The 13,791-nt window shown below is 42.2% G+C and overlaps 1 protein-coding gene across 1 annotated transcript in view; it reads right to left on the reverse strand.

The window, feature by feature from the left end:
* SLC45A2 (solute carrier family 45 member 2) overlaps window positions 1-13,791 on the reverse strand; it is a 33,309-nt gene that overhangs the window by 6,232 nt on the left and 13,286 nt on the right. The window contains exons 3-5 of the mRNA XM_040262293.1: window positions 6,659-6,984; window positions 2,200-2,343; window positions 1,432-1,555 (exon numbers count right to left, since the gene is read on the reverse strand). Coding sequence (XP_040118227.1) covers window positions 1,432-1,555; window positions 2,200-2,343; window positions 6,659-6,984 — 594 coding nt within the window. The remainder of the gene's footprint in view (window positions 1-1,431; window positions 1,556-2,199; window positions 2,344-6,658; window positions 6,985-13,791) is intronic.

The following is a 13,791-nucleotide window of genomic DNA, read 5'->3' on the forward strand; positions in this document are numbered from 1 at the left end:
CATTAGCGCCATCTGGGAAGCCCATGGTGGGCAAAGGGCTTTCCTGGTGGGCTCAGTGGTAAAGAACCTGCCTGACAATGCAGGAGATTCAGGTTCAATCACTGGGTTGGGAAGATCCCCTGGAGAAGGAAATGGCAACCCATCCAGTTTTCTTGGCCTGGGAAATCCTATGGGCAGAGGAACCTGGATGCAGTCCAAGGAGTTGTAGAGTCAGACATGGCTCAGCAACTAAACAACAAGGGGAAAAAAGGGTTTTGCTAAGGAAATGTAAGCTTCAAGCCACCACTATTTGGTTACCATAAATTTTAAAATAATGAATTCTATGGTTTTATGATTACGGGGTTCTTGGATAGGCTTATATTAGGTCCCCTTTCCCCAGCTGTGCTATACTTTAAAGAGATTTTCTTGACCTCAAAACAGGTTTTCAGCTGTGTTTTAGCTGGGCAAAGGGCTGAATGCCAGGCTAGGGGACATTGTGTACATTCACTTTCCTCCCCAACAAGAAGCACACTTCAGTGACAGCATGATGCCCCTGGGAATGGTACCATGGACTGTCCTCCATTGCCTCCCCTGCTTCCACCCGGGCCATAACCCTGCTGTCCCCTGGGGCTGTCCAAAGCCTGGACCTCTGCCCTGCGGATCAGCTATTTTTCCCACAATACGGAAGAAGCTTCCAAATTTCCACTCCAAATGAGGGACCTGCATACATTTTAAAGGCCTGAGTTTTCATTTAACTCAATGTGTACAGCACTTGGATATTTCCATACAAATTAGCTAGCACAAAATGAGCCTGTGTGATGCCCTAAAATTAGAGGACATCCATTCGGACATAGTTAAATCCAATCCCAGAAATCCCTCTGAATACAGTGTCCCCATAGATAAATTTAGCCAAGGTTGGAGGTGGGGGGTGAAGTTAATAGATCCCATGGAAAGCTGATGCCTGAGAAGAAAAGCTGTCCTCAATCTAGAACAGGGCTCCTATAACATACCATCCTACTGATCAGAGCTAAAGTTATTTTTATGTTACTTTTGTCACTTATCATATTAACCATCCCTCCTATTTTCTGTCTAGATTGATAAGTGTATCTATGAAACCCCATGGTGATCTCACTGTAGCAGAACCCAGACCTGCTGTTAATCAATCATCTTGGCTGTGACGATCCCGCATGCATCCAATATTTTACCATGTTGTTTCCAAGGTTTCCTCTTATTTCCCAAAGTATCTTGATCAGGAGCCCCCTGATTCTAAGTACAAAGTAATTGCTATGGAGAATGGTACCCAGGATTCACTGGGAAAAGGCTACTTGATGTGGTCTCTTCTAAGGCAAAAAGGTTTTTCCTGATCTCCATATATTTACCAAAAATATAATCCAAGATTCTGCTAGACCAGAACCCTTAGAAGACACCCTCAAGAGGAGGAGGCTTACTTACAAGAATAAAGTGAGGAGAACATAGAGTTGATGCACAAGCCCCAACATCCAACCTCAACCCCTCTTTGGTAGATGAGGAACTCTGTGGAGTTGTGGGCACCATAGGGATCCCCGTGGTACACGATCTGCAAGAAAGATTTGGGGCCGCTGAGTTCCCAGTGTGTGCTCTGTGTCTCTTCCCCTTGCTGGGGGCACAGACCTCATTCCCCCATGACTGTGGCACCCTTTCATCCTTTCACACCTCCACTCAAGGACCCTCAGGAGGACTTAATGCCTACTGCCTCCAATCTAAACAACATCCTTCAAATGTTGAACATCTCTCCTCCTGTCTACCATCTGGCTCCACCTGACTTAGGCAACCCTGTCACCCCTATTCTGGTAGAGCCAATAGGCTTCAGACTCATCTCCACACATGCCAGTCCTATCTCCAACTGGAATGTTTCCTCCCCGTCCCCTCCCTCTCCAATTCCTACTCACCCTTCAGGACCCAAATCACACTGCCCCTCCTTTATTAAGCCTGCTGTGTCCACTACAGCTCACCTCAAATTTTCCTTATTTGTTGTATTTGATCGAGCACTGGTCCCATAGTGTCCTCTAACTGTGCAGGGTGTAGACACTTCCCTCTGGAACTTGTCTATAAGCCAGCCCCTGGAAGGTACTCTCTCTTCTGCTCTTACTGTGCCCAGCCTAGAGGTACTCAGAAGCCCCACAGGTGCTGATGGAGTGATTGGTGTGTGAGACAAAGAGTGCGTGCAGACGTGTCTGTTACCTGGCCCATGAAGTCTGTGAAGAAGAGCATGTTGGACAGGAAGGCAGTCCATCCAATGAGGTGGCTGATGCAAAGGCAGCGGTAATGAGGGGGCATGCTCCTCAATGCTCTCAACAGTGATCTCAAGGTCATTGTCCTCTGAGTCTGGAATAAAACACCAAACAGGTGTGACATTCAGTGTAGACACATAGCCCACTGTGGGAGCCAGCACACAGCCATGTTACATATCTGTTAGTAGCCGATCACACAAGGTCACACCATCTGGGCATGGCACCATGGTTTCCATGGAGTGTTCTCATAGGAGGGGTTTCGTTATGTATGCGCAGATACTTCACAGTTTCAGGGCTTTGAGGATATAAGGGTGAAGGGACTAGAAAGAGACTTGCTTTGAGCCAAGATGTAAGGGCCACCCATCAAACTTCCTATCTTTGAATGACAGAACCACTGTATAAGGATGAAGCTCATGGATTTAAGTGACCCCCTAGATGGTTATAATTCTTAGATCTCTTGATTCTTAAAATCTGGTCATCCAAATTCCAAGGTGGCCTCTATACTCTCCGTCTTCATGATTCTGTTCTATTCTATGGCAAAATGACTTTGCAGAAGCAACTAAGGTTACTGATCAGTTGGCTTCAAGTTAATGAACAGGGAGATTATCTGGGTGACCCTAATGAAATCACATCAACTGTTTAAAAAGCACAGATTTTTCTCTGGCTGGGAACAGAAGGGGAAGCCAGAAAGTCTCAAACACAAGAATTGCTGGGGTTTGAAGGTGAAGTGGGCCACAGGGAAGAACTTGAGTGTGACCCCCAGGAAATGACTGACCCCTGGCCATCAATTAGCAAGAAAACAAGGACCTCGACAACCACAAGAAGCCAGACTCTACCTGCATGAGCTCTAGGCTGATTCTTCCCCATTCAAACCTCTGTATGAGAAGGCAGCTACACCAACACCTTGATTTCAGCCTTGTGAGACCCTGAGCAGAGCACTTGACTGAGCCCACCCAGACTTCTGACCTACAGAACTCTGAGATTATAAATGGGTGTGGCTTTAAGCTGCTAAACCCAGTGGTCGTTTGTTACGCTGCAGTAGAATATTACTACATCAAGCCAATCAGCTCCCTGCTCTGGGTCAGGTACCTCCTCCTGGTTTATTTCTCTGGATCTTGCCATCAGTCAACATGTGTACATGGGCCCTGAGTCTAGTCAGAAGTGAGAACATTGTAGAACACACACATACACACAAAACTAGACACATGTGAAATGAATACATATGCCCCCCGCCAATTCTTTAACCTAGACTTAAATTATGTTAAAACCAGAGGCTATAATTTATTGGTGTCAGTAGCTTTGAGAGAATGAAAAAAAATGAACTATTCACACAACTGTTTTGAAGTAAAAGAAACAGCCTTTAATACCTTATCATATGAGAGAAGAAAAATATCTCGGGAATATTAAGAAATCAGCTGCCCTGAAGACACTGAGACGGTAAACATTAACCATGGCAGGGTGATGGGTCTTTCCTTCTGTCTGATTTCTATTTGTTCTGAATCTTGACATAATAAAATTGGATCTTAGCTAGTTTATTTACAAGATAAGTCTCCAAAGATTTTTCCATTTTAACTATAAGAGAAAATTGTTTTATAATTCTTAATCTTCTATGATAATGCTTTTTACTTCTTTGATGCAGGAAATTATATTCACTCATTGTAGGGTTGTTGTACAAGTTGATTTTTTATTTTGTGGATTTTATAGTATTTAACCTAATGACCATGACTCCACGGACTTTTTATACTTACTCAGTATTTTAAAAAAATACATAGACATTACTATGGAGTAAGGAAAAAATATTTTCTGCATGTAGAACATGATATTTGTCTAAATAAATGGTGACCACAGCAGAAATCCAATGTAGAACTATTACTTTTTCCCTTGACTACAGGAAGAAACCATTAACGGTATAGACTGAGGAATAACAGCCTGATTTTCATATCTCAGACCAAGTGATTCATCTTTCTTTCCCTTCTTTCCAAAAATTCAAAAATTTAAAAAGTGAATCTGACCAGCAAGTATGCAGCCTCATTTCAAATATTAATTTATGCTTTGGCCTTATATATAATTTCAGCCTGCTTTCATTGTTAACCTAATTTTTTCCTTTCTCCCCAAAATAAATAAAAGCTTCAAAATTATGCCTTTCTGTAAAAGCTGTGAATATAAATATTCAGTCTTTCTGGATATTTTAACTCAGAATGAAAATTCAGCTAGCATCTTATTCACTGACTCATCAGTTCCCTTAGTAAAGCCCTTGCAATGATTTTGAGCTGTTGGGAGTTGTTTTACTGCATGCATTTGTCAACCGGAGATTGGGTAATGATGGATTTATAAATGAAAAATGAACAGAGCCATGAGGGGGAGACAGAGCTGCACAAAAGTACCCTCAGAAGGAGACTAAATGTTGAAGGGAGCAACTAATGGTGGGGAAGAAAGAGAGATGTATTTTTATGGTATCCAGTTTGAACAATGAAATAATTCAGGCCTCTTGCCATTAAAAAAAAAAAAAAATCCCAGTTCTCAAATTGCACAGCCACCTTCATTTTGGAAAGTAGTGACTTTGACAAACAAGAATAGGTAGGACCTGACTCTGTAGAGATGCCCACTGCTCAGCTGGAAGCTCCCCAGATGCACTATTGGAATAGCAGTTGGGTGCTTGACTTTGAGCCTAAGATACATTATTCTTTTTTTTTCCCTATGTAGTTTTTCTTTTATTTTTTGTCACATAATAGAAGCATTCAGAGCCTACAGTGTTGTGCAAGTGGCATATGCTGATACAAGATAATTGTATTTGATGCATTTCTTCTCCTAATGGTGTAGAGGGTTTTATGCCTTTCAAAAGACTTCCACACATTTGATTCATTCAGTCATCACAACAGCCTTGGGGCAGACTGAGACAGCCTCTGTTGGGTGACTCTTTGAGGGCCAGTGTATGCAAAGAGGGCAAAGAGGCAGGCATAATCTATTGTATCTACTTATCTTAATTAAACTGTCTGGTTTTATTCCTTTAACCCTGACATTATTTTTGCTTTATTTTCAAAGTAATACTTGTCTATTACAAAAATGTTGAATTCACTGAAGGGTTTAAAAAGGAAAATGAAGACCACCTGTTAGCCCACCACACAAAGACAATAATTTCAATGAGCATTTTGGGTGTATATCCTTTCTGTTTTCTTCTCTGTGTCTGCGTAGCTTTTCCCACAATCTCCATTGTGGAAAATTCTTCGTAGTTAAACACTTGGTTCTGCAAATGACCTCTGACATCCTTGGCATCTCCATGATTGAATAAAGAGCATCGTTGACTAATGGTGAGGTGATCTAGTCACAGGACATGTCCTAGAACTGTCCTCTGAAGCTGCAACAGTGAGACCACCTCCAGGGCTTCCCCTTCTTCCTGAAGCCTACCAGGGCATCTACCAACCAAATGGGACACCGTATGTGCCATTGATCTGTTTAAATATATGCACATCACCCATAATTACATATTCTTTGTGGGCAGAGAATATATGTGTTTTTTCATTGCAACCCATTGGCCACTGTTTCCTTTAATTCGACCTTAAAATGCTTTGTCACTCAGGGCATGATAAGGATGCTGTCTTTTTGGAATTTCATGGTTAAACAGTTGTTCATCTGTAAATATCCTTTATGGCAAATTTTCAATCCTCTCTTCTCTCAGGGAATGGGAAAAAACATTCATTTTGTATATATATGTGTGTTCTACCTGATATATTATGTCTTTAACAAAGCTTCAAAAACACACACATCTAATGATCAAATGGCTTCCACTGTGTAGCTATTCCATAAATCCCATGCTGCTGCCTTGCAGAACCACACAGCAAGGGGGCTCCATCCTACCAGATACCAGCAGGGAGTATAAATGTTTTCCCACAGGCAGTCTGGAGCCCCAAGGTCTCAGCAGGTCTCTGGAGACCTAGATTCTCCTATTTTCTCTATTCACTGTATGATCAAAATAAAATGAAGGCTCCATCCCAATAGCCTCTTAGTTCCTCCTATTCCCAACTGGGGATGCTGTTATTTGGAATAACAAATTTATAATCCTAATCTAGCCTGAGGATGGATAATTCCAGCCTGCTCTTATGGCCTAACATTTTACAGCCAGCTTCATCTTCCCTGATTTGAGGGTCTGCAAAGAGTCAGAAGCAGAAGGACAAGAGGGAAATGCACACATTTTTCTATTAGGTGTAAAGTTTTAATTCCAAGGGATAATAGCTACTGGGCATTTGCAGATTCAATTGGTAGATTCACAGAATTTCAATTTGAGGGTAACAAAACTCTTTACATCAAATAATCAAGCAAAACAAAGACAAGGATTAATGTTAAAAGCATGAACACAAGGAAAGAATAAGACTATTTTTCCTAAGTAAATAAAAAAGAACTTGCATCTTTACCTGTTCAGCAGGATTTTTGGTTTTTCCTCCCTGCAGCACCAACTCTTGGTTTACATAACCATTTTTTACTTTCTCAATAGACCCATATTCGTACATTTTGTCTGATGACAAGGCAAGGTCCTGGGAGGCTTGCTGTGAGGGAATGTCCTTTGCAACATCTGTAAGCGGGGCTTCAGGGATACTGCACAGATGGATAATAAAACACAAAGTGAGCACCAGCGAGGAGAAGAAGAACATGACCTGGAATTCCGTGCCCAGCAGTCTTCCCAGTTCCAAGTGGGCCCAGTCAATGGCACCTAAAAGGTAACCGAGGGCACCTCCCAAACCTGCAAAGAAAGAAGGAGCTGTATTAGCATTAATTAGAACTGTCTTCTCTCTCATCATGTGCAGGCCCTCTACTTCAGTGGGAAAGTTCCCTGAGGACAGCAGAGGTGGCCTGGTTATAATTGGAGAAGTAACACAGGGAGAGGCTAAGACACCTGGGCTGGATGTGTGGGTTCAAGGCCTGGCTCTAGTATACACTTGCTGTGAACTTGAACTTCTTCATTCATAATATGGGGATGATGATTTAAAAAAAAAAAAAAGTAATATGCTAGACACATAGTAAGCACCTAGTAAATATTGCCACCATCTGAAGTCCCATGATTTTCTAAACTGTACTCTCAACATGGCTTAAGAACTAAAACTCCTAAGAGCCCTAGTTTCTGATTGCAATAAAATATAATTATTGCATTGTCACTGATCCATTAATAAGTTTCTTAGGGTGACACAAGTTTGCAAAGATCAAACAGCCTTGGAATCTTTCTTCTTTCCCCTATGGCAAGCTAAAGGTGTGACTTGAGGGGACAAGTTAGGAGTTTAGGATTAACAGATACACACTACTACATATAAAAGAAATAAACAACAAGGACCTACTATATAGCACAGGGAACTATATTCCATATCTTGTAATAACCTATAATGAAAAAGAACCTGAAAAAGCACCTGTATAACTGAACCACTTTGCTGTACACCTGAAATATTATAAATCAACTATACTTCAATAAAATAAAATAGAAAACAAAAGCTAAAGGTGCTTGGTACCAGTTGATAGCCACAGAAAAAATAAAAGCAAAAATTTAAATATGAATTTTAAAATATTTATTTGTTTATTTGGCTGTGCTGTGTCTTAGTTTCAGCACCTGGGATCTTCAGTCCTCACTGTGGCATGAGGGTTCTTTAACTGCAGCATTTGAACTCTTTAGCTCTGGCATGTGGGATCTTGTTCCTTCATCCAGGTGCCCTGCATTGGGAGGATGGAGTCTTAGCCACTGTACCACCAGGTAAATCCCTAAATATGAATTTTTAAAAATCTTGTAATCCTGTCCCAGGATCCCGACCTGAAGTCTTTCTGGTGCTTGCCTTACCTGCTTACAGTGTGATCTGAGGGACATTGAGAAGGGATTTCTCAAAAATGATCCTGCCCGTACAGCATAACATTTGAAATTCTGCCATTAGTGATTCATTCTTTGGGGTTCCTGTTTTAAAAAGCAAGTGCTCCTGGTACAGACAAGCTATTGCAGGTCTCAATACTGAAGTAGTAAGTGCTTTTCAGATGGTCTGCCTGGCCGTTGGCACCAGTGACATCTGAGAGTGCTGGGCTGCGGTGGGAGCATAGCATAGGGTAGGAGGATGTCAAGGGGAGTAAGCAGATGGATGCCAAACACATCTACCTACAATGAAGCGTAGGGCTGATCCTCCTGCAAATACCTTTAAACATCAACCTTCCATCCTGTCTTACCAAAGAGAAATATCTATCTACCTAGTCAGATCAGCTTTGTGTTTGTTTTTCTTTTTCTTGTGTTAGTGAAGTCTCCATTTTATCTCCCAGGTAAAGACAACGTCCTGGGACTTCCCTTGTGGTCCAGTGGCTAAGACTCCACTCTCCCAGTGTAGGGAGCCTGGGTCCGATCCCTGGTCAGGGAACTAGAACCCAAACACCACAACTAAGAGTTTGCATGTTGCAGCTAAAAGATCCCACATGCTGCAAAGAAGATCAAAGATCCTTCAAGCCACAACTAAAACCTGGTGGAGCCAAATAAATAAATGAAAAATTTTAAAAAAAAACCTAAAAAAGATAATATTCTCACAAATCAGAGAATTAGGGAATAAAACAGAGCTTAAGGAAGTCTTTCTCAAACCCTAAACATTTAAACTTACCTAAACCCTGATCCCAGGAACACAAATCTGAATGCCAGGTAATATGAATCCTAATTTATCCAGAATGTTGGAAGAATGGATGATTCTAGTCACCTCACATTCTGTCTAATTGCAATTTACCCAGTATTTACAGATGAACAAATGTTTAACCACTGAATTCCAAGCACATCATTGTCATGCCCTGAGTGACAAAGCATTTTAAGGCAGAATTATGGGGAACAGTGGCCAATGGGTTACAATGAGAAAAACAACAACAACATATGTTCTCTGCTAGCAAGGAATATGTAGTCTAGTTATGGGTGAGGTGCATGTGTTTAAACAGATAAATGGTACATAGAGTGACCTGTTTGGATGGTAGGCACCCTGGTAGGCTCCAGGAAGAAAGGGAAGCCTTGGAGGTGGTCACACTGTTGCTGGTTCAGGGGGCAGTTCTGGGACATGTGATGCAATGGATCACCATTAGACAGTGATTTATTCAATCATGGAGATGCCGAGGACGTCAGAGGCCATGTGCTGAGCCAAGCAGTCAACCAAACAAAATGTAGTAAAAGCCTAGCTCTATTGGAGGGTCTGTCTAGACCAGGGTTTCTCAGTCTCAGCACGACTGACATTTTGGGGCTGGATAAGTCTTTGTTGGAGGCTGTTCTGTGCATTGTAGGATGTTTTGCAACATGTCTGGCCTCCTCCACGTGATGCCAGTACAAGCTCTCCACTAGTTAATAGCCACAAATGTCTCCTGACATTGTCTAATGTCCCCCAGGGGGACAAATGGGCACCAACTGAGAACCCTTGATCTTAACTGACCCTATGCAAAATTTATACATTCTTTTCTCAAAACTACCATTTGTGACTAGATCAGTGGTTGTTATACTGCCATTAAGTTCTCCTATCGTGTATGCCTCTTTTCTTCAAATTTATTCTTCCACTGAGCAGAGGAAATACAGAGCAGAAGACCTCTGTCCATTTGAAAGAACTGCTGTGTGAAATAAACCTTCCACTGTGCAAATAGAATGTTGGTTTTATTTTATGAATATAAATATAAGGATATAATCATAATGGTGGATTATATTAGATATTGGCTTGAACACCTGAGTGCTACAATTGGAGGGTTTCCTACTCTAGTTTTGTGTCTACCCATGTCATGTACTTCAATAAATATTCGAGTACTAAATTTATGTAGAAAACCTCTACTGGCTTCTGGGGATATAAACATACATAAGACACAACACCCCCCATTCCCTCCTCCCCAGAAGATAGTTCCAAGGAGAAGCAGATAAACAAACAGCTACTTAAAAAAATAAAAACTGTAACAAATAATGCTAGAACTGTGAGCTAGATATTCAAACAGAATAGAGGAGCTTTGACGAGTTTATTATTGCTAATTATTATAGAATTCTTAGTTAGCAACGAAGCTCCTAAGAGTTCACTAACTCAAGGAATCCACAGATTGTAGAGGTGGAAGGATGTTTGCGGCTGGTCTAGTTGAATTAGGTAAGAGAACTGCAGGCTACAGTGGCTGACAGCAGACCCCATGGAAGGGAGGATTGATAATTATGCTGATTCCAGTTCCCTCCTGTGTGTTTTCTAACCACGTGACCTTGGGCACTTCTCTGAATGTGGGCGTAGTGATGCCTCCTTATAGGGTCTCATGAGGGTTAACCTGACAATACGTGTAAAGCAACAGCACAGATAGCGGCAGAAGGCAGGAAGCAGGAAGTGCTGTCTCTCAGTCGTGTCTCACTCTTTGCAACCTGGTGGGCTGCAGCTCACCAGGCTCCTCTGTCCATGGGATTCTCCAGATAAGAATACTGGAGTGGGTTGCCATGCCTTCCTCCAGGGGATCTTCCTGACCCAGGGATCAAACCCAGGTCTCCCGCATTGCAGGTCGATTCTTTACCATCTGAGCCACCAGAAAACCAGGTTTCAATTTGAGTGTGCTAATGACTTCCTCAGTTCAGTTCAGTTCAGTCGCTCAGTTGTGTCCGACTCTTTGCGGCCCCATGAATTGCAGCACGCCAGGCCTCCCTGTCCATCACCAACTCCTGGAGTTCACTCAGACTCACATCCATCGAGTTCGTGATGCCATCCAGCCATCTCATCCTCTGTCGTCCCCTTCTCCTCCTTCCCCTAATCCCTCCCAGCATCAGAGTCTTTTCCAATGAGTCAACCCTTCGCATGAGGTGGCCAAAGTACTGGAGCTTCAGCTTTAGCATCATTCCTTCCAAAGAAATCCCAGGGCTGATCTCCTTTAGAATGGACTGGTTGGATCTCCTTGCAGTCCAAGGGACTCTCAAGAGTCTTCTCCAACACCACAGTTCAAAAGCATCAGTTCTTTGGCACTCAGTCTTCTTCACAGTCCAGCTTTCACATCCATACATGACTACTGGAAAAACCATAGCCTTGACTAGACAGATCTTGGTTGACAAAGTAATGTCTCTGCTTTTGAATATGCCATCTAGGTTGGTTATAACTTTCCTTCCAAGGAGTAAGCGTCTTTTAATTTCATGGCTACAGTCACCATCTGCAGTGATTTTGGAGCCCCAAAAAATAAAGTCTGAGACTGTTTCCACTGTTTCCCCATCTATTTCCCATGAAGTGATGGGACCAGATGCCATGATCTTAGTTTTCTGAATGTTGAGCTTTAAGCCAACTTTTTTTCTCTCCTCATTCACTTTCATTAAGAGGCTCTTTATTTCCTCTTCACTTTCTGCCATAAGGGTGGTGTCATCTGCATATCTGAGGTTACTGATATTTCTCCCGGCAATCTTGATTCCAGCCTGTGCTTCATCCAGCCCAGCATTTCTCATGATGTACTCTGCATAGAAGTTAAATAAGCAAGATGACAATATACAGCCTTGATGTACTCCTTTTCCTATTTGGAACCAGCTTTATTGACTATGCCAAAGCCTTTGACTGTGTGGATCACAATAAACTGTGGAAAATTCTGAGTGAGATGGGAATACCAGACCACCTGACCTGCCTCTTGAGAAACTTATATGCAGGTCAGGAAGCAACAGTTAGAAGTGGACATGGAACAACAGACTGGTTCCAAATAGGAAAAGGAGTACGTCAAGGCTCTATATTGTCACCCTGCTTACTTAACTTATATGCAGAGTACATCATGAGAAACGCTGGGCTGGAAGAATCACAAGCTGGAATCAAGATTGCCAGAAGAAATATCAATAACCTCAGATATGCAGATGATACCACCCTTATGCTAGAAAGTGAAGAGGAACTAAAAAGCCTCTTGATGAAAGTGAAAGAGGAGAGTGAAAAAGTTAGCTTAAAGCTCAACATTCAGAAAACGAAGATCATGGCATCTGGTCCCATCACTTATGGGAAATAGATGGGGAAACAGTAGAGACAGTGTCAGACTTTATTTTTGGGGGCTCCAAAATCACTGCAGATGGTGACTGTAGCCATGAAATTAAAAGACGCTTACCCCTTGGAAGGAAAGTTATGACCAACCTGGATAGTATATTAAACAGCAGAGACATTTCTTTGCCAACAACGGTCTCTCTACTCAAGGCTATGGTTTTTCCAGTAGTCATGTATGGATGTGAAAGCTGGACTGTGAAGAAGGCTGAGTGCCGAAGAATTGATGCTTTTGAACTGTAGTGTTGGAGAAGATTCTTGAGAGTCCCTTGGATTGCAAGGAGATCCAACCAGTCCATTCTGAAGGAGATCAACCCTGGGATTTCTCTGGAAGGAATGATGCTAAAGCTGAAGCTCCAATACTTTGGCTACCTCATGAGAAGAGTTGACTCATTAGAAAAGACTCTGATGTTGGGAGGGATTAGGGGCAGGAGGAAAAGGGGATGACCGAGGATGAGATGGCTGGATGGCATCACTGACTCGATGGTCATGAGTCTGAGTGAACTCTGGGAGTTGGTGATGGACAGGGAGGCCTGGCGTGCTGCGATTCATGGGGCCGCAAAGAGTCGGACACGACTGAGCAACTGAACTGAACTGTGGTTACATGGCCAGTTCTGTTGCTTCCTGACCTGTATACAGGTTTCTCAAGAGGCAGGTTAGGTGGTCTGTTATTCCCATCTCTTTCAGAATTTTCCACAGTTTATTGTGATCCACACAGTCAAAGGCTTTGGCATAGTCAATGAAGCAGAAATAGATGTTTTTCTGGAACTCTCTTGCCTTTTCAATGATCCAGAGGATGTTGGCAATTTGATCTCTGGTTCCTCTGCCTTTTCTAAAACCATCTTGAACATCTGGAAGTACGTGGTTCATGAACTGCTGAAGCTTGGCTTGGAGAATTTTGAGCATTACTTTACTAGCATCTGAGATGAGTGCAATTGTGTGGTAGTTTGAACATTCTTTGGCATTGCCTTTCTTTGGGATTGGAATGAAAACTGACCTTTTCCAGTCCTGTAGCCACTGCTGAGTTTTCCAAATTTGCTGGCATATTGAGAGTAGCACTTCCACAGCATCATCTTTCAGGATTTGAAATAGCTCAACTGGAGTTCCATCACCTCCACTAGCTTTGTTCGTAGTGATGCTTCCTAAGGCCCATTTGACTTCACATTCCAGGATGTCTAGCTCTAGGTGAGTGATCACACCATCGTGATTATCTGGGTCATGTTGATCTTTTTTGTACAGTTCTTCTGTGTATTCTTGCCCCCTCTCTTAATATCTTCTGCTTCTGTTAGAGTCATACCATTTCTGTCCTTTTTTGAGCCCATCTTTGAGTGAAACGTTCCCTTGTTATCTCTAATTTTCTTGAAGAGATCTCTAGTCTTTCCCATTCTATTGTTTTCCTCTATTTCTTTGCACTGATTGCTGAGGACGGCTTTCTTTTCTCTCCTTGCTACTCTTTGGAACTCTGCATCCAAATGAGTATATCTTTCCTTTTCTCCTTTGCTTTTGGCTTCTCTTCTTTTCACAGCTATTTGTAAGGCCTCCTCAGGCAGTCATTTTGC

Source organism: Oryx dammah, unplaced genomic scaffold, assembly GCF_014754425.2.
Source record: "Oryx dammah isolate SB20612 unplaced genomic scaffold, SCBI_Odam_1.1 HiC_scaffold_20, whole genome shotgun sequence".
In the NCBI taxonomy this organism is placed as follows: Eukaryota; Metazoa; Chordata; class Mammalia; order Artiodactyla; family Bovidae; genus Oryx; species Oryx dammah.